At 47.4% G+C, this 21041-nt stretch overlaps 1 protein-coding gene across 1 annotated transcript in view; it reads left to right on the top strand.

Moving 5' to 3' along the window:
- The window catches only part of DNAH1 (dynein axonemal heavy chain 1), an 827745-nt gene that overhangs the window by 155962 nt on the left and 650742 nt on the right, over positions 1-21041 (top strand). The window contains exon 13 of the mRNA XM_069206595.1: positions 9069-9262. Within this exon, the coding sequence (XP_069062696.1) occupies positions 9069-9262 (194 nt within the window). The remainder of the gene's footprint in view (positions 1-9068; positions 9263-21041) is intronic.

The following is a 21041-nucleotide window of genomic DNA, read 5'->3' as shown; positions in this document are numbered from 1 at the left end:
CCCTATCTTCTCCGCCAGCAAACACGTCTTCTTCAGCCACACCTCTGCCCTACACTGGACCGACCACAGCTGCGTCCACTTCACATTCCGACGCGAGACCTCCCACCTCCGCACTCAACCCATCCCTCGTCGACAGTGGAACAAGATCCCTGAAGAGCAACTCTTCTCCGCTCTCGCCGCCAACCAACCCACCCTCACCACCGACCCCAACGACGCAGCTCTCAACCTCACAAACTGGATCTCCAACTGCGCTGACAACCTTGCTCCCCTCAAACGCACGCATCGACAGACCAACACCAAAAAACCTCTCTGGTTCTCTGACACCCTCAAAGAATCAAAGAAAACTTGTCGTGCCCTTTAGAAGGCCTGGCGCAAGGACCACACCGCTGACAACATGACCGCCCTCAAGAACGCTACACGCGAACACCACCACCTGATCCGCACTGCCAAAAGGAACTTTTTCACCGACAGACTAGACAAAAACAGCCACAACAGCAGAGAACTCTTCAGCATCGTCAAAGAGTTCTCCAACCCCAGCGCCAGCGCCAACGCCGTCACGCCCTCACAGGATTTGTGCGAATCCCTCGCCACTTTCTTCCATCGCAAGATCAGCGACCTCCACGACAGCTTCGGACACCAGACCCAACCATACACCACTGAACCCGCTTCCCTGGACATCACCCTCAACAACTGGACCCACATCAACACGGAAGAAACCAAATCCATCATGAACTCTATCCACTCCGGCGCCCCTTCGGACCCCTGCCCGCACTTCATCTTTAACAAAGCCGACGACATCATCGCCCCGCACCTCCAGACCGTCATCAACTCTTCTTTTTCTTCTGCTACCTTCCCCGAATGCTGGAAGCACGCTGAAGTCAACGCCCTACTAAAGAAACCTACGGCTGACCCAAGCGACCTGAAAAACTTCCGCCCCATCTCTCTTCTACCTTTCCCAGCCAAGGTAATAGAAAAGACCGTCAACAAACAGCTGACCACCTTCCTGGAAGACAACAACCTGCTCGACCCTTCACAAACCGGATTCCGAACCAACCACAGCACGGAAACCGCCCTCATCTCAGTCACAGACGACATCAGAACCCTGATGGACAACGGTGAAACAGTCGCCCTCATTCTCCTCGACCTCTCGGCTGCCTTTGACACCGTCTGTCACCGCACCCTAATCACCCGCCTACGCTCCACCGGGATCCAAGGCCAGGCCCTGGACTGGATCGCCTCCTTCCTCGCTAACCGATCCCAAAGAGTTTACCTCCCTCCGTTTCGCTCAGAACCCACCAAGATCATCTGCGGCGTACCTCAAGGCTCATCGCTCAGCCCGACACTCTTCAATGTCTACATGAGCCCCCTCGCCGACATCGTACGCAAGCACGACATCATCATCACCTCCTACGCCGACGACACCCAACTTGTACTCTCCCTCACCAAGGACCCCGCCAGCGCCAAGACCAACCTACAAGAGGGTATGAAGGACGTCGCAGATTGGATGAGGCTCAGCCGCCTAAAGCTGAACTCTGAAAAAACGGAAGTCCTCATCCTCGGCAACACCCCGTCCGCCTGGGACGACTCCTGGTGGCCCACGGCCCTCGGCACCGCACCGACCCCCGCAGACCACGCCCGCAACCTCGGCTTCATCTTGGACCCTCTTCTCACCATGACCAAGCAAGTCAACGCCGTGTCCTCCGCCTGCTTCCTCACTCTCCGCATGCTCCGCAAGATCTTCCGCTGGATCCCCGCCGACACCAGAAAAACCGTGACCCACGCCCTTGTCACGAGTCGCCTGGACTACGGCAACACCCTCTACGCCGGGACCACCGCCAAACTCCAAAACCGCCTGCAACGCATCCAAAACGCCTCGGCCCGCCTCATCCTCGACGTACCCCGCAACAGCCACATCTCCGCACACCTGAGACACCTGCATTGGCTCCCAGTCAGCAAAAGGATCACCTTCCGTCTTCTCACCCACGCACACAAAGCCCTCCACAACAAGGGACCGGAATACCTCAACAGACGCCTCAGCTTCTACGTCCCCACCCGCCCCCTCCGCTCCGCTGGCCTCGCACTTGCTGCCGTCCCTCGCACCCGCCGCTCCACGGCGGGTGGGAGATCTTTCTCCTTCCTGGCGGCCAAGACCTGGAACTCCCTCCCCACCAGCCTCAGGACCACCCAGGACCACTCCGCTTTCCGGAGACTCCTAAAGACTTGGCTGTTCGAGCAGCGATAACCCCCCCTTTCCCCCCTAGCGCCTTGAGACCCGCACGGGTGAGTAGCGCGCTTTTATAAATGTTAATGATTTGATTTGATTTGATTCGTAGAGTGGTCACTGGGGCGCTTTGAAGGCACTGGCAGTCAGGCACGACTGAATCTTTGACCCAAAAGAGCTGTTAATACATAGCCCTCTTGCCTGGCGCCTGTAAAACTGTCACAAGCTTATACAGGGCCATGGGGGAGGATATACACCATCCACTGGAGCCTTTGCGAGGCAGATGGGAGGAAGACCTCACGACCCCGATTAGTGTAAAAGGCTTCGATGTACTAGTAAGTAGAATTCCTAAGGTTTCTAGAAAGGCTCATTTCAAACTTATACATTTTATAGCCTCCACAGGGCGTAACTCACACCAGCAACTATCCATAAATACTTTCAGGTGGCTGATGCGGCCTGTCAGCGATGTGGAGAGACAAGAGTAGAACTACTTCACATACTTTGGACATATCCACGGCTGAGAGGGTATCGGGGTGAGATTACTGAGACTCTGATGATTATGCTAGAAAAAGAGATACCGTGTACCCGGGGTCATGGCCTGCTAAGTTGGTTCCCCCACACCTCCAAAACTAAAGCCACTAGTAAATTCCAGGATTTGGATTGATTATTCTGTCCGAGCACGAAATCACGAGAAAATGGAAGTCCCCTAGAGGCCCCTGGACAATAACATGGTGCCAAGAACTAGACTAGACTAGCTGGACATAGCTGGCACCTGGGAGGCCCCGGTTGATTCCTTTAAGGACTTAGACAGTTTACAAATGGAGGCATCTCAAGATGGTGATCATATGTCGGCCACCTCTTGAACCCTCCCTCCCCCTCAGAGCCTCAGCCCTCCTTAACCATTGATCCATGGTCTCCCCAAATACGAGACATACCCATAATGCATAATTTCACCACTTTAGAGAAAAAATGACAACTCACGGGGGGATTTGTTTTTGAATTTGTTGGTGTGGGGTTGTTGATTCTATACAACTGTTGTGTCTAATGAGAAAGTGGCTTTCCAATGGCGATGCTATCAAATACACAGCACGTATATAACAACTTGTGACAAAACCCAATACAATTTGTTTAAAAAAAAAAAAGTCACAAGTGTTCCTTAGAGTAATCAGTATACCACCAGTAAAAAATAGGAATTCGTTCCCCTCCCATGTCCAAGGATAATCACCCTACTACCAATGAACTGGCTCACTGAAATATAATTACCGCCATCGAGACACAAAAATATATTTCAACGATCACACAATGATCTACAAAAAGAGCTTATGCCACCTACCTCTGTCGTTAATTACACAAACTCATTGCTGCCAAGGTTTCAGATTATGTGTGATGTTTTCATAATTTCAGTGTAATTATGAGTGACATTTCAACGATGATGAGTGACACTTTCCTGCAAGCAAAATGAAGCGATGAAGTCAAGGGAACCATATAAATATCGTAATATATCGAGAATCTATTTGTACTCGTATCCTGTTGTACACCAGCACCACTTTGCGGCCTTTGATAAACACTACTCGGAGCCTACTTAGCAAAGTGAGAAACTGGATTTAGAAGGTTTTACCTCACTTCAGGACATGGTTCTTTTGTGTGACAATCTCAGGCATTGCGATAGTGTGGGAAAATGACCGAAAATGCCTTATTCTAACGCGAGATGCGTGGCACTTGGCAGGGCTGCAAACTCAAGGACGCCATGCATCAAAACACCAAAGTGTCGGGTGCCACAACTGAAAGAACCCGAAAGGTAAACATAAACAATGGACTACTAGGCGTGTGAAAAGGCCTGTTCTAACAGTTGCCATTTGGAAAGAGTCGTATGAGTGCTGATAACAATATCAAGGAACTTCTGTTTACAGCCCATACAACACTAAATTACTACATCTCCAACCGTCAATGTGCAAACCACAAAAAACAACTGATATCTTTACTAACACAATGTCCATTAAAATAAAATAAAAAAACAAGAGCCTCATAACGAATCATGCAGAAATAAACACCAAATCAGACTAAAAAACATAAGTACCTTCTTGAAAATAACTAAACCACCTCCAAACACCATGCCCTAGCCAATAATATAGTTACACAAAGAATAGTTTAAAAGAAACATCACTCTTGGTAACATGATTGTTGATGTTAAGATCCCAAGCGTCTAAAAAGGACTTCTATTAAAACCACTATAACACCGATCAAAGGTAAATTAAATTACACAACTGATACTGAGAAAACAAACACCCAAGAAGGACTGCAAACGTGCCACCACCTTACAAATTATTAAAAACACCTACAAACTTACCTTGTGCGTACAGCCAATACAATTACGAAAACAGTATGTGACTACAGAAGGCAACACCCGCAATAAATAATTATTAGAGAGGAAAGTCCCAAAGAACCCCATAAATAGATAGATAAAAAACATTAGAAAGTAAAAAAAAAAGAGATATCAAAACAACTCCATAGTTTCAAACTATCAAATTGAATCTATAAAAAGCTCTCATAAGCATAGAGCATGTGTAGCCACAGCACTAATCATAAATGTCCCAGGACTAATCATAAATGACAACACATGCTACAAGTGAACCCCCAAACAGGTTAGATGCGGGGATCGTGGATGAAAAATGCATTTCAACCCCACTATTACAACTTTATTATTGCAATATCCTAAATAGAAAAGCAACATAGCAAACGCAATGGCCTCCAACCATAAGAAACATACAGGTGTGACCACTGCACTGTTTACTTTATATGTTGCTTATTAACGTGCGAGTTGAATATAGCATAGAAATTCACTGAAAAACACCAAATGTTACATCGACGTTATTGTTAAGTTGACGTTTTACCCCGACAAAACCATAGAAATTCAGCAGTTATAGTTATACTAATGATTATGCTTATCTGGAGAAACTATGGGCCTGATTCTAACTTTGGAGGACGGTGTTAAACCGTCCCAAAAGTGGCGGATATACCACCTACCGTATTACGAGTTCCATAGGATATAATGGACTCGTAATACGGTAGGTGGTATATCCGCCACTTTTGGGACGGTTTAACACCGTCCTCCAAAGTTAGAATCAGGCCCTATAACTCATGCTGGAAAGTAACTTTAGGCAATGAGTGATAGTTTCTTAACTTAAATATAAGTAGAACTATAAATGCTGAATTTCTATGGTTTTGTTAGGGTAAAACATCAACTTAACTATAACGTCCCTGTAACCTTTGCTTTTTTCAGTGATATATATATATATATATATATATATACACACACACACACATACATAGATATATATATTTACATATTATATTATAAAATCAGCATATGGTAATATCAGATATTAATCAAGGAAATCGTCAGGAAATTAGCATGTTAAAATGTCAAAACATTATCGAAGAAACATCTAAAAGATAAACCAATTCTCGCTGAAATTGCATGCGCGAGTGCTCTAAATGGAGTAAATCACTCATTAATTCATGTAAAATCATGCTGTATGCTTTGATGATGTTGAAAGAACTGACTTGGATACCAGTGAAAGCGGCAAAGGGACATACTTGATGAAGCACTGAGAACTATGCATGTATGCTATGACTAGGAAACCCTGTGAGATATTAAACAAAGAAAGACGTGTGCCATGAACCAATGCACCATGGCAAGCACGTTTTCAAAGTGTCTAAAGGGACTAATGTGTACCTAGCCAGAACCTGGAAGATAAATGCTTATAACATGTAAAATAATCAAGGTTTTAAAATATATAACAGAAAAATAAAAAAGGAAATGGTCACGGGTCACAGGACAAAGGCCTGAAAAACTGTTTTCCCTAGCAAAAAGAACCTTTCCTTAGGGAAAGATTCTATGACGGACCAGATGCCAAAACCAGTTGTGTCAGCTTGGGGAACAGCCAGTGACCAGGGCTTCCTCTGATCTCACAAACTCTAAAAGAAACAGATTTGTGATGTTCAGCTTATCCTCAGTCCCTAGATCTGTTTGTTTGGTATGGTATGACAGGGATGGCTCCTCCGCTAAGGCGGAGGAGCGTCGCCCCACTGCTTTTAAGCGGAAGGGGAAGGAAAAATAAAATGATAATAACAAAGTGTTTTTATCATTTTATTTTTCCTGGGAGCCGGGTTAGGGTGGTGCTGGGCTGGAGGGGGGCAGAGGAGGCTGGAAGAGGCTGGAGAGAGGAGTTGCGTGCACAATAAGTGTGCATGTCTGTTTGGCCGGCTGTGCTGGGCCGGCGAAACAGACATGTACACTTTGCATTTCTCCACTCAGCTATATTGAACAGCTGGGCGGAGAAAGTGAACAGGCTCCCACTCCCTAAGTGAGCGCAGAAGCAGAGCGCTCACACCAATTGCAACGCAGCCGTCATGCTGGTGATAGCAGCGTCGTGATTTGCTGAGGGCCTGTGTACTGCCGGGAAGATGACGGAGAAGACGCAAACACATCTCCAGAAGAAAGGTAAGGTTTTTTTTTTTATGTCCTTATTCCTCTCCCCTACCTTGCAACCCCCTTTCAGTTGCAGCCACCATCATGGTACGCGAGGACCGTGGCCTATACACTGTCTAACAAAAATATTCTTTCCTAAATATCATTTATAAAAATCTTTTGCCACTGGAGAAAATATACACACAATAGAGCCATATTTTTTGTCAACAATATGCCATGATATTTGTGTTCTATACCATTTTTGTTATGGCTACTCAGGCATACAACCTATAGAGCCCTGCTACAGCCAGGAGCTACCTCCATTTATAGTCTGCTGCAGATCGCTCTTTATTACATTCAAGCAGGCCAGACTCTGTCCTTCTGCAAGACCTTCTCTCCACCTGATGGGAATCCACATATGACTGTGGAATTCAAGTGATTTCATGTCTTGAACTCCACAGTTAAAAGTAAATTTTCTAAGCAGTGGTGTTGCAACAGCTGCTCTGTCAATTAGGTACAATCGCTTTGGAATTGCTGCAGTTTACTGTATTAGCCTAAAAGCGACCTAAATTTGACCTCCTACGTTACGTTTGTCAGCTGTTCAGGTGTTACATTTTTAAATAATATAAATTAAAATGGTACTAGGCAAAATCAAAAAGAAGTGTAGGGAAGTTGTTCATTTTTATATTCCAAATGGAAGCGACTTTTGTTCTATATACCTTTTCTCAGTTTTTGGAATCATGGCAAAAGTCAAATATGATCTGATCTTGTTTGCCATGTGTCTAGAGACAAGCGTCTGGGCACTGAGTTCGAACCTCAAGTGTGTTATGCAGAGAGAGTCATGATGGCCATTAGAATGAAGGAATTCTATGCACTTTTTGAGGTGGAGTCGGAGAAACGAAATCATTATCTTAAGGAAGAATCTGTGAATGGGGAGACAATGATATAAGTCAAACATTTGCCTACAGTGTCAGAAGTTTGAGATTCCACATTGAAAGAGGTTTTAGAACATACATTGCAGAAACTGCCCAGCTTCCGCCCTTCCTGCATTGCAGTGTGAAAGCTTTTCCTCCTGAATTAGACGTTAGCATTTTGCTGGGGCAGTGCCCTGCACACCAGCATGTGAGAATCCTATCTGACTCCTCTTAAAGTGTGCACTCCATCTGCCTAACTGGCAGTAGAATGACGACGGTTCACAGGATTTCTGCTATCCTGGGGGAGTTCATTTGGCTCCCTTTTCCGGTTCACACTTCCTTCAACATCTGATGCATCATCTTCAAGGCTGTAGATTGGAGCAGATTAATTTACCTACCAGGCGAAATCACCCCATCTATAAGTTCCTTACACTTCTGTGTTCTGCCTAAATATTTTCCTCATCTTTTTGTGTCCTTATAAATACCCATATGACACCTCAACTCTATAGTGTGTTATTTGTCTTTGAGTATGCTCATGGTTTATAACTACCTCTATGTGCATACATCACTAGTGGAAACAAAAGGCGTAACACAGGTTCCTGGTAAAGTGTGAGATCAGATAAGCGGTTTTTCTGTGGAAAATACACCCTACTTTGGAGTAATACATTGTTAGCTTTGCATCCTAATTGGCACAGCACTGGTGTCCACCAGCTGTGAGGACACATTCTGAGAATGTGGATCAGTGGTAGGAGACTGGTGGAACAGAAATAAAAGTTAAACTCCCCGTTGAAATAAATAGAGGAATACAACGTTCTCAAGAACATTTTTAATACATGATGACACATATTTTCCCTTTGAAAGGATTTTGCCCCACATTCAGATGTGGAAGACATCCTTCAACCTGGCTATCACTTTGCACCTCCTCAGCATGCAGCTACATCATTTACCATATTGCTTGCTGAGTTCTGTAGTTGAGTTCTTCAGGCGGCTGGTCTTCTGCAGCAACTTCTGATCTTCCTTTAGTAGTTCTTGAGTTTATGTGCCTGGCAAACACAGAATGGCACTGATTAAGCCTAATGCCCAAACCCTTTAGGGCAACCTGACGCTACAGCTATTATTTTTTGCTTTCTTGTTTCCTAACATTTAATTTATTTTAATTATTTAAGTATTTTAGGTTGATGACGTAGTCACAAAGATAGAAGAGTGCTTCATATGTAAATAACACATGTACACAGTCGTGTTACATATTAAGGCACGGGTGAGAGACATACAGCAGTGGTACACTCAGACAACAAATGCATAGGGGATTTCTGAGAGAGGTGTTCTTGTAGAGGAAGGGAGAGAACTGTAGCTACAAATCAGAGGTCCGCTGTTCCAAGGTACATGTTGTTTTCCTTTTTTTTCTTTTTCTTTATCAATGCTGAAATCCATCTTTTAATATTTTTTCTTCTCTTGTTTTCAGTTTGTGATGGAGGAAATGTTTATCAGTGGTACACCTTTGCTGGAATCAGTCGGTCTTCATGAGCCACCAGTTGAGGAGCTGCGCAAGACCATTCACAATGCCATTTCTAAAGCATTATTGCCGCTGCAGGCTTATGCCAAGCAGTATGAGAAGTACCTAGAATTGAATAATACTGATGTCGAAGCTTTTGTACGGTAAGCACCCTGGTACTTGTCCACAACTGTGCTCCTTTTTTGTGGCTGTGTCTGTCTTGTGCTATGATTGCTTTAAACCTGTGTCCATCATGGAGATACCTTACTCATTTTGGCAGAAATTTCTAATAAAAAAATAAATCCTCGGGAGAGACTATTATATAGCATATTTGCCAGAATCACAACAGGTGCTGTCACAAATCTTTTTACGACAATGTAATCACAGAATTTATTATCAACATATCTCAGCTCTTAGCATCTGATAGAGACTTCTAGTTGCAGATTCCTTACTTCAGAATTTCCCCCAGGCGTCAGACTGGATCCAGAGATTTTTCTTCGAGCAATACCCTTGCGTGTCGGCAGGTGGCGTCGGTCGAATCTGCGGGCGTGGTTGGTGTTGTGGTCGCCGTGATGACGTCGAGAGTAGTATATGGACGCCGCCCTCGCGCAGTGACGTCAGTTCTTTTCTTTCCGCGCTACACGCCACGCGCTGATCTGGAGAAGAGCTACCCTGGCTATTTTTTGGCTGAATTCTACTGTTTTGTTTACTTTTTTCTGTGAAACTTAGGTGCGTCGAGGATGTCCCTGAAGACCGGGTTCAAGCCATGTGCGGACTGTCATCGGACGATGTTGGTGACGGACCTCATCAGGTTTGTCTGTGGTGTCTCGAGCGCGACCATGACTCCGACTCCACGTAGGCCCTTGTCTCGCTCGAGAGGAAGGTCTTGAGATCGGCCGCGGAGTCATCACCACTCGTCTTCTTCTAAATCCTCGGGTCAAGGTAAGAAGAAGAAGAAGTCGAAGAAGTCCCATCGTTCTTTGACTTTGCCCCGTCACTCAGCTGACACGATGTGGGAAGAACGTCCACGCACAAGGCCTCCGTCCTCAGAGCCTGCATCTGGGTCGGCTCCGCACTTCCCCGACTTTCCCAGAGCCGGAGCGACCCCCGCCCAGCTTAAGGAGTTTTATGAGACCATGCGCCTCATATTTGGGCGGTCCGACCCCGATACAGCACCTCCGGGTGCAAGGGGTTCGACTGAGGGCCTTTGGGTTCCGCATCGGCAGCTTCAGCTCCGGCCACCGAGGACACCTCCAGATCCGTGAACGGATCCGCACTGGCGCCGGTCACACCCTTGAGACCTTCCCCGGCGCCGGGTCGATTATCGACGCCCCCGACATCGGTGGTGCCCACTATTGACGTCGACCCAATTCTTATCCTCGATGACTTGGAGTCAGAGCGGCATCGGCCTACGCCGGCTTCGGCTTCGATGGGGCTTATTCACCCGAGGTCAGATTCAGTCCCTTTTTCTTATGGGTACGAATATGGGGAGGAATTGGAGGGGTCCCTGGACCCTTATGAATACCAGGATGACCCTGCTATGGACTGGGCTCAGGAATTGGGCGAAGCCAGTGGTCTGGATACTTCTCCTGACGCTGGCATGCTGTCTCCTCCTACTGTGGCTACGGCGGAGGAAGCAACTTATGGTATGGTGGTCAGTAGGGCAGCTGAGGTCCTTGGTCTCGAGCTTCCCACTGTTGAGGTCAGCTCTAATTTCCTGACAGAGGTGCTTCCGCCTGAGGCTTCTACTTCAGAACCCCTTTTGCTGTTTAATGAGGCCCTCACCGATGTCCTTTTAGGTACATGGTCCAAACCCAACACAGGGGTTCCTGTAAATAGGACTATCACACTCTGCCATCGGCCCGCTCAGAACGACCCTAAATTCCTGTCCCAACACCCCACACCTGAGAGTCTTGTTATCCAGGCTTCCTCTTCTTCAGGGACATTCCCTTCCGCACCCCCGGATAGGGGATCCAAAAGGCTGGAACAGTTTGGCAAGAAGTTGTTTTCGTCCTCCAGTCTCGCGCTGCGGTCTGTGAACACCGCATGCCTTTTGGGCCGCTATACTCACTCTTTGTGGGATACGGTTGCGCAAGTCTTGCCGCAGATACCAGAGAAGGCCCGTGCTATTGTCTCCCAAGCTGTGCCCGATGGGAGATGTAAGGAAATGCCTTCTTGGTATGGTTACCCCCTGACTTTTTGCCTTTGCTGATGCCAAGTTATGATTTGAAAGTGTGCTGAGGCCTGCTAACCAGGCCCCAGCACCAGTGTTCTTTCCCTAAACTGTACCTTTGTCTCCACAATTGGCACCCCCTGGCATCCAGGTAAGTCCCTTGTAACTGGTACCTCTGGTACCAAGGGCCCTGATGCCAGGGAAGGTCTCTAAGGGCTGCAGCATGTCTTATGCCACCCTGGGGACCCCTCACTCAGCACAGACACACTGCTTGCCAGCTTGTGTGTGCTGGTGGGGAGAAAATGACTAAGTCGACATGGCACTCCCCTCAGGGTGCTATGCCAACCTCACACTGCCTACAGGTATAGATAAGTTACCCCTCTAGCAGGCCTTACAGCCCTAAGGCAGGGTGCACTATACCATAGGTGAGGGCATAAGTGCATGAGCACTATGCCCCTACAGTGTCTAAGCAAAACCTTAGACATTGTAAGTGCAGGGTAGCCATAAGAGTATATGGTCTGGGAGTCTGTCCTACACGAACTCCACAGCACCGTAATGGCTACACTGAAAACTGGGAAGTTTGGTATCAAACTTCTCAGCACAATAAATGCACACTGATGCCAGCGTGGATTTTATTGTGAAATACACCCCAGAGGGCATCTTAGAGATGCACCCTGAAAACATACCCGACTTCCAGTGTGGGCTGACTAGTTTTGCCAGCCTGCCACACACCAGACATGTTGCTGGCGACATGGGGAGAGTGCCTTTGTCACTCTGTGGCTAGTAACAAAGCCTGTACTGGGTGGAGGTGCTTCTCACCTCTCCCTGCAGGAGCTGTAACACCTGGCGGTGAGCCTCAAAGGCTCACCCCCTTTGTTACAGCGCCACAGGGCATTCCAGCTAGTGGAGATGCCCGCCCCTCTATCCACGGCCCCAATTTTGGTGGCAAGGCTGGAGGAGATAATGAGAAAAACAAGGAGGAGTCACTGGCCAGTCAAGACAACCCCTAAGGTGTCCTGAGCTGAGGTGACTCTGACTTTTAGAAATCCTCCATCTTGCAGATGGAGGATTCCCCCAATAGGATTAGGGATGTGCCCCCCTCCCCTCAGGGAGGAGGCACAAAGAGGGTGTAGCCACCCTCAGGGCTAGTAGCCATTGGCTACTAACCCCCCCCAGACCTAAACACACCCCTAAATTGAGTATTTAGGGGCCCCCAGAACCTAGGAAAACAGATTCCTGCAACCTAAGACGAAGAAGGACTGCTGACCTGAAGCCTGCAGAGAAGACAGAGACACCACCTGCCTACCGGCCTGTCTCCCCACTTTGAGAGAAACTGCAACAGCAACGCGCTCGCCAGGGTCCAGCGACCTCTGAAGCCTCTGAGGACTTCCCATGTATCTAAAAAGACCAAGAACTCCCGAGGACAGCGGCCCTGTTCCAAAGAAACCAAAACTTGCAACAAAGAAACAACTTTAAAAGGACTCCACGTTTCCCGCTGGAAGCGTGAGACTTTCCATTCTACACTCGATGCCCCCGGCTCAACCTGCGGAGAAACACTACAGGGAGGACTCCCCGGCGACTGCGACCCTGTGAGTAGCCAGAGTTGACCCCAGTGATCCCCCCCAGCGACGCCTGCAGAGGTAATCCAGAGGCTCCCCCTTACTGCGACTGCCTGCTTCCAAGACCCCGACGCCTGGTAAAGACACTGCACCCGCAGCCCCCAGGACCTGAAGGATCCGACCTCCAGTGCAGAAGCGACCCCCAGGTGGCCCTCTCCCATGCCCAGGTGGTGGCTACCCCGAGGAGCCCCCCCCCTTGCCTGCCTGCTTCGCTGAAGAGACCCCTGGGTCTCCCATTGAAACCTTTTGCGAACCCGATGTCTGTTTGCACAGTGCACCCGGTTGCCCCCGTGCCGCTGAGGGTGTACTTTCTGTGCTGACTTGTGTCCCCCCCCAGTGCCCTACAAAACCCCCCTGGTCTGCCCTCCGAAGACGCGGGTACCTACCTGCTGGCAGACTGGAACCGGCGCACCCCCTTCTCAATTAAAGCCTATGTGTTTTGGGAACCACTTTGACCTCTGCACCTAACCGGCCCTGAGCTGCTGGTGTGGTAACTTTGGGGTTGCCCTGAACCCCCAGCGGTGGGCTACCTTAGACCCAACTTTGAACCCTGTAGGTGGTTTACTTACCTGCAAAACTAACAAATACTTACCTCCCCCAGGAACTGTTGAAATTTTCACTGTGTCTAGTTTTAAAATAGCTTATTGCCATTTTTGTCAAAACTATATGTGCTATTTTGCTGATTCAAAGTTCCTATGATACCTGAGTGAAATACCTTTCATTTGAAGTATTACTTGTAAATCTTGAACCTGTGGTTCTTAAAATAAACTAAGGGCTTTGAGTTCTTTATTCCAGGCAGTCGCGCTCAGGGGGAGCCTCTGGATCCTCTCTGCATGCGTCACTGTGGTGGTCCAAAGGGGTCCATGCAGTGTTGGCTGTCTGGAGCTCGAGCCGGGGGCGTCGGGTGCAGAGTGTGAAGTCTCACGCTTCCGGTGAGAAGAGTGAAGACTTTGAAAGTTGCAAAGTTGTTGCTGTTTTTGAACAGTGCTGCTATTCTTTGGGAGTTTCTTGGTCCTTTGGGTTCAGGGCAGTCCTCTGAGGCTTCAGAGGTCGCTGGTCCCTGTCAGATGCATCACTGTGCAGGTTCTTTGAGTCTGGAGACAGGCCGGTAGGGCTGGGGTCAAGTCAGTTGTCGTCTCCATCGTGTCTGCAGGGCTTTCAGGCCAGCAGTCTTTCTTCTTGTTGTAGGTTGCAGGAATCTGATTTCCTGGGTTCTCGGTCGCCCCTAAATACTAGATTTAGGGGTGTGTTTAGGTCACGAGGGCAGTAGCCAATGGCTACTGTCCTTGAGCGTGGCTACACCCTCTTTGTGCCTTCTCCCTGAGGGGAGGGGGGCACATCCCTAATCCTATTGGTGGAATCGTCCAATCTCAAGATGGAGGATTTCTCAAGGCAGGGGTCACCTCAGCTCAGGACACCTTAGGGGCAGTCCTGACTGGTGGGTGACTCCTCCTTGTTTTTCTAATTATCTCCTCCAGCCTTGCCGCCAAAAGTGGGGGCAGTGGCCGGAGGGGCGGGCATCTCCACTAGCTGGGATGCCCTGGGGTGCTGTAACAAAAGGTATGAGCCTTTGAGGCTCACCACCAGGTGTTACAGTTCCTCCAGGGGGAGGTGAGAAGCACCTCCACCCAGTACAGGCTTTGTTCCTGGCCAAAGGCACTCTCCCCATGTGGCAAGAAACTCGTCAGGTTGTGGCAGGCTGGCAGAAACTGGTCAGCCTAGCACTAGGAGTCGGACTGGTATTCAGGGGGCATCTCTAAGATGCCCTCTGGGTGCATTTTACAATAAATTCCACACTGGCATCAGTGTTCATTTATTGTGCTGAGAAGTTTGATACCAAACTTCCCAGATTTCAGTGTAGCCATTATGGAACTGTTTAGTTTGTGTTTGACAATCTCCCAGACCATATACTCTTTATGGCTATCCTGCACTTACAATGTCTAAGGTTTTGATTAGACACTGTTGGGGCATAGTGCTCATGCACATATGCCCTCACCTGTGGTATAGTGCACCCTGCCTTAGGGCTGTAAGGCCTGCTAGAGGGGTGACTTACCTATGCCACAGGCAGTGTGAAGTGGGCATGGCACTCTAAGGGGAGTGCCATGTCGACTTATTCATTTTCTCCCCACCAGCACACACAAGCTGTGAGGCAGTGTGCATGTGCTGAGTGAGGGGTCCCCAGGGTGGCATAAGACATGCTGCAGCCCTTAGAGACCTTCCCTCGCATCAGTGCCCTTGGTACCAGGGGTACCATTTACAAGGGACTTATCTGGGTGCCTGGGCTGTGCCAATTGTGGGAACAAAGGTACAGTTTAGGGAAAGAACACTGGTGCTGGGGCCTGGGTAGCAGGGTCCCAGCACACTTTCAATCATAACTGGCATCAACAAAAGGCAAAAAGTCAGGGGGTAACCATGCCAAGGAGGCATTTCCTTACACCAGTCCATCACTCTGCCTACTTTCTACGCACCCCCACGTCCTTCCCATGAGGAGGAGAGACTCTATTGTCTGGAACCAAAAAGAGCATTGGCGTTCTACCTCAATCGTACGAGCGATTTCCGGGTGGACGATAAACTCATCGTTGGGTATGTGGGTGCGAAAAAAGGGAAGGCGGTGCAAAAGCATACCATCTCTCAATGGGTGCTTCTTTGAATCAAAATGTGCTACGTTTTGGCCAAAAAGCAACCTCCTGAAGGCTTGCATGCTCATTCCACCAGAGCAACTGCTGCTTCCACTGCGTTAGCATGCCGAGTTCCTGTCCTGGATATCTGCCAGGCAGCTACGTGGGCGTCCCTGCACACGTTTGCTAAGCACTACTGCCTGGATAGTCAGGTCCGTCGGGGTGGCTATTTTGGTTGTTCGGTCCTGCAGGACTTCCTAGTATGATCTTGGTTCGCAGCCCACCACCGAGGATAGCATTGATTGGGTATCTATTCTAAGGTAAAGAATCTTTTACTAGAAGCCATTATGAGATGTACAAGTTACTTACCTTCGGTAACAAAATATCTGGTAGAGACATATTCTAGTTGAAGATTCCTTACCGCCCACCCATTCTCCCCGCTTGTGAACTGATTTCTAGGGACAGGGATTCCCCCTTTCAGGTCCTTAGCTCTGGTGCACCAATCTCAGTGTTCTTAGCGGCTCTGCACTTTTGAGTGAAAAGTCGTTAAAAGAAACTGACTTCACTGCACGAGGGCAGCGTCTATATACTACTTCCGACATCATCACGGTGACCATGACGCCTGTGGACTCGACCGACGCCACCTGCCGACGTGCAAGGGTATTGTTCGAAGAAAAATCTCTGGATCCAGTCTGACGCCTGGGGAAATTCTAAGGTAAGGAATCTGCAACTAGATAATATCTCTAGCAGATATTCCGTTACTGAAGGTAATTAACTTGTACATTAAGTTTCTCGCATAAACAAAACACTTCCGCTCTGAGATTTGCACATACATCCAATACTCAGGTGAATCTCGATAATGATCTATAGATAGATTGATCTGAACAATTGTCGCAGGGGCATTTAGGGAGGTTATCAAACCAAGTGCCTTACTGTGGGAAAGCGAGAAATAATGTAAAGATCCTAACAGTAACCTGGTTAAATATAATCTGAGTTGGGAATTTTGTACAAACGTCAAGTAAAGCTTCTAACGATGTACTTAAATGGCTTTATTTTGCCGAACAAAGTTTGGTTGATTTATGCTATAGATATGTGCTGTGGTTACAGATGTTCCGATCTCATTTGTTTCTAAAAGGCAAGGCGTCACTCCATATCTAACTGAAAAGAGTACAACTACAATGAAATCTGCCCAAAGGAATACACCTTTAGCAAATCCGTTAAACAGATTCAAAATACTTAAAATTTTCAGACAAGCAAAGCATCATACAATTTTGTGTTTGGGTTGCATGCAACGTTTTCGCTTGTCCCTGAATTGAATATCATTAGCCAGCTGTCTACAGTGTGTATTTCTCTATCTTAACACAAAACGGACATAGCTATATAATTTGCCCTCAAATGTATGCAGTTCCTCATGCATAACTCTCTGACATAGTGACTGGGATACACAGGAAGGTTGACCAAGAATACAGGTTTGTCTGACAACAGTTTTCGTAACCCCCTTCCCCTTTTTTATCTTCCACTTCCCATTCTTACAGTTAATGCATATTCTAACTATTGGATCTCCTGCATGTTTAATTAAAATATAAGGATTCTTTACATTTACAGCAGTACGAGAGTATCACTGCAGTTACAGAGGAGCATAATTATCTTTTATTTGTTTACGAAATATGACTATTCTCCATCTCCACTCAACAGTAGCCATTTTATAGTGTCTACCTGTTTTTTTCCCATGGCCATCTTTGCTTCACTGGATGGTGCTGGAGCAAGTACCCTAAGATCATTATAGGTCAGAATGTCCCATTTCTATTTGGGATTTTAAAGATGGCCCTGCACTTTTTAAATGAAAACCATAGCACTGCGCTATTTTTTCTTACATTACACTCTAAGGTACAGAGTCTAATGACAATTTTATAGTAATGGGATTGTCTGTATTTGTTTTTTTCTGGTAACCAGGAAAGGCCATCCAACGGATAAGATTTGAAGGAATTGGCCAACATAATTTCCAGAAACTGACCTCAAATTGAGAATCTTTGAGGGACTTTCAAGGCCTTCAGAGGCATCATGAAACTCAACTGTCATGGTTCTATTTCAGTGCTCCACAGGCTGCTGAGAGACTGGTGGGCATCTTGTTGTTGTCATTCAAAGATGTCCTTCAACTTCAGGAGCATGTATTTTGGTTTCCAGTTACAAGCCATGGTCAAAGATTGCTGTTGTTAGAATCACCTTTATCACTTGTGGACTCCCCCTGGTTTCCGACTGTCTCCAGACATCTTCAACCTTCACCTGGAGCTGCTTGGTGCTCTACTCACAGATAACGGAACCAGGTTTCATCAATATGCCAATGATCATGCAAGTCTACTTGAGCGTGTCCTCTACTTCAGATATTCAACACAACAAATACTGCCCAGTGCTCTCCTGAAGCACAACCCAACAAAGACAGAATTCCTGTTATTTGCCAAAAACAACAAAGAAGATACAGAACAACCTTGGCTCAATGACATGAACCTTAACAGCTTCGAACTTCAACTTTTACCGAAAGCCATGTGACCTGGGTTAACCCTGGACACCAACCTCACCCTCAAGGAACACAGTGCCAAAAAAAAAGATGGCCTGTTACCCGCTCTCTCTTCCAAAGAATGCCAAACTGTTACTTCCAAAAAGCTACTTCAGAACTTCTGTTGAAGCCCTTGCCATCTTGCATCTAGATGGTGGTAATGCATAACTACATGGCCTTCCAGACTCCACATTTGTACCCCTTAAGAGCATTTTATATGCTGCAGCACATCTTATCCAGGGCCTGAAGAAATGAGCTCACATCACCCCCAACATGATGAAACTCTATTGGTGCCACTTGCCGCCCTGCAGCATCCTCAAAACCAGGTGTATCGTTTACAAAACCATCACCACCAACATGCCTGCTTATATCGCAGACCGACTCACCATCTAAAGCAGACTAAGAAGTGTAAAAAAGAAAAAAACAAGACAACAGACCTTTTACATCTATGCACCTAGAATCCAGTGGCGTAAGAAAGGCCACAGGGTCCCCCTCAGCATAGTACCTGGCCTGGGTGAGTCCGGAGGAGGGGCTCTTTCTGTGTTTTTTGCAGGGGGCCAGCTCCACTTTTGTTACGCCACTGCTAGGATCTGGAACAATGTCCGAGTTTCGATCAGGGGCACCTCAACACTGCTCCAATTTAGGAAAGGCTAGAAGACTCACCTTTTTAAATGAACACAACATCCATGTGCATTAACTGTCTAAAACCCAACTTCTTCTCCAGTAACTTGTTGACTCTTAGCTCCCCCTTAACGATGTACAAAACTCAGCTTCCTTTGGCTAGGTTTGCGCAATAGAAATACCATATACATACATAAATGCATATACCCACTGGCCATGTTTCACCTACAGAACTGGCTGATTAACCCTAGTTTGCAGCAGATGGTTCTCTCTGTCAGAGTTTTACGCAAACAGAACTATGTCCCAGTTAGCATACTAGAATACAGCCTTAGAACCCGCCATAGCGGGCTCTACCGGCTATTAGAACATTGGAATGTTGGCATGTCCATTGAAGACAATGGACTGCTGCGGGCTTTTACAGGCCGGTAAAAGCCCGCAGTGCCAACATTCCAATGTTCGCTTTGTTCACAGCAACAGCTGTGAACAAAGCCTCACGGAGCCCGAGGGGATTTAAATCCCCTCGGGCTCCGTGATTTATTTTTTTTTTTTAATAGAACATTCTGCCCTGTGTGGCAGAATGTTCTAATAGCCTTAGAACCCGCCGTAGCGGGCTCTACCGGCTATTAAAGTCCCTCTCCCTTGTTAAATGCCCTCGCCTTCGGCTCGGGCATTTAACGCGGGGAGCGGGCCTTTAATAGCCGGTAGAGCCCGCTACGGCGGGTTCTAAGGCTATATTAAAGGCCCGCTCCCGAGTTAAATGCCCGAGCCGAAGGCGAGGGCATTTAACAAGGGAAAGGGCCTTTAATAGCCTGTAGAGCCCGCTACGGCGGGTTCTAAGGCTATTAGAACATTCTGCCACTCAGGGCAGAATGTTCTCTTAAAAAAAACGAATTGCTCACGGAGCCCGAGGGGATTAGAATCCTCTCGGGCTCCGTGAGGCTTTGTTCACAGCTGCTGCTGTGAACAAAGCCCATTGGAATGTTGGCGCTGCGGGCTTTTACCGGCCAGTAAAAGCCCGCAGCACTCCATTGTTTTCAATGGAGCTGCCAACTTCCAATGTTCTAATATAGCCTTAGAACCCGCCGTAGCGGGCTCTACCGGCTATTAAAGGCCCGCTCCCCGCGTTAAATGCCCGAGCCGAAGGCGAGGGCATTTAACAAGGGAGAGGGACTTTAATAGCCGGTAGAGCCCGCTACGGCGGGTTCTAAGGCTATTAGAACATTCTGCCACACAGGGCAGAATGTTCTATCAAAAAAAAAAAATGTTCACGGAGCCCGAGGGGATTTAAATCCCCTCGGGCTCCGTGAGGCTTTGTTCACAGCTGTTGCTGTGAACAAAGCGAACATTGGAATGTTGGCGCTGCGGGCTTTTACCGGCCTGTAAAAGCCCGCAGCACTCCATTGTCTTCAATGGACATGCCAACATTCCAATGTTCTAATGTCTCTTAAAAAAACAGGGAAAAGATAGTGGTCTTCTTGTAGTTGAAACCAGCAGATACTGGCACCCCAGGAGGTCACTGTGTGTTTACTCAATTCCAGGGGCACATGTTGGAGTTGCAAGATAAGGGCAATTGAAGCTTTTTGCTCTGCACTCCCTACCAGCAACGTAGGTGAGTTGCTTAGGATTAGTCTGTTTGAAACCATGGATTAGCAAGTTCACATAGCAGGGTCACCTCTCTGTGGTCCTAGTCAGCATGACAAGTCATCGTGGCTCCTAGTCTGGCTAGTTCTACCTCGAGTTAAAACTGCACCAGGCTGCAGCCTCAGCTTATTTTTAAGGACAGTGAGTGATGCAGAATTCCTCGTTTTCTTGAAGGGTGCTAATCCTTCAAGGTTGGTTCCAGCCTTGAAAGGAAATGTGACAACAAAGTTCCAGAGCATTATAGAACCAGGCCCTGATGATAGAGGACCTGATTCTATGCAAAGTCCAGGACACTATTAGGAAAGTGTTGTATATCAGAATTGAGGTCCCTTTTTACCCATGGCAGGCGGGAGTGATTTTGACAGTTTCTTCTTGATCCTTCCTATTGAAAGTGGGGGGAAGGACAGGGCGATATGTGCAGTATATGTAGGGGGGGTTTCCTGATGAAGCTGTCAGCTGTATTTCTGGACAGAGGGCTAGAAAATACTCCAACCACAGCTTAGCTAGCTGGAGTATAAAAGCAGGTCTCTGAGATGCACAGGACAAAGTCTCCTTCCTGCCGAGGGTGATGTCTACAGGGTCTGTGGTAGGCCACTCCTCTGGGAGTACAGGTAAAACGGTTTGTGCTCCCTCTGTAGAATACATTGCCAACGACTGTCATTCCACCATGGCCTGGCAGACTGATGTGCATGGATAGCGTCATTGACTAGGGGCGGG

This window comes from Pleurodeles waltl, chromosome 9 (assembly GCF_031143425.1).
Source record: "Pleurodeles waltl isolate 20211129_DDA chromosome 9, aPleWal1.hap1.20221129, whole genome shotgun sequence".
NCBI classification, from domain to species: Eukaryota; Metazoa; Chordata; class Amphibia; order Caudata; family Salamandridae; genus Pleurodeles; species Pleurodeles waltl.
This window is presented reverse-complemented; position numbering and strand designations above follow the sequence as displayed.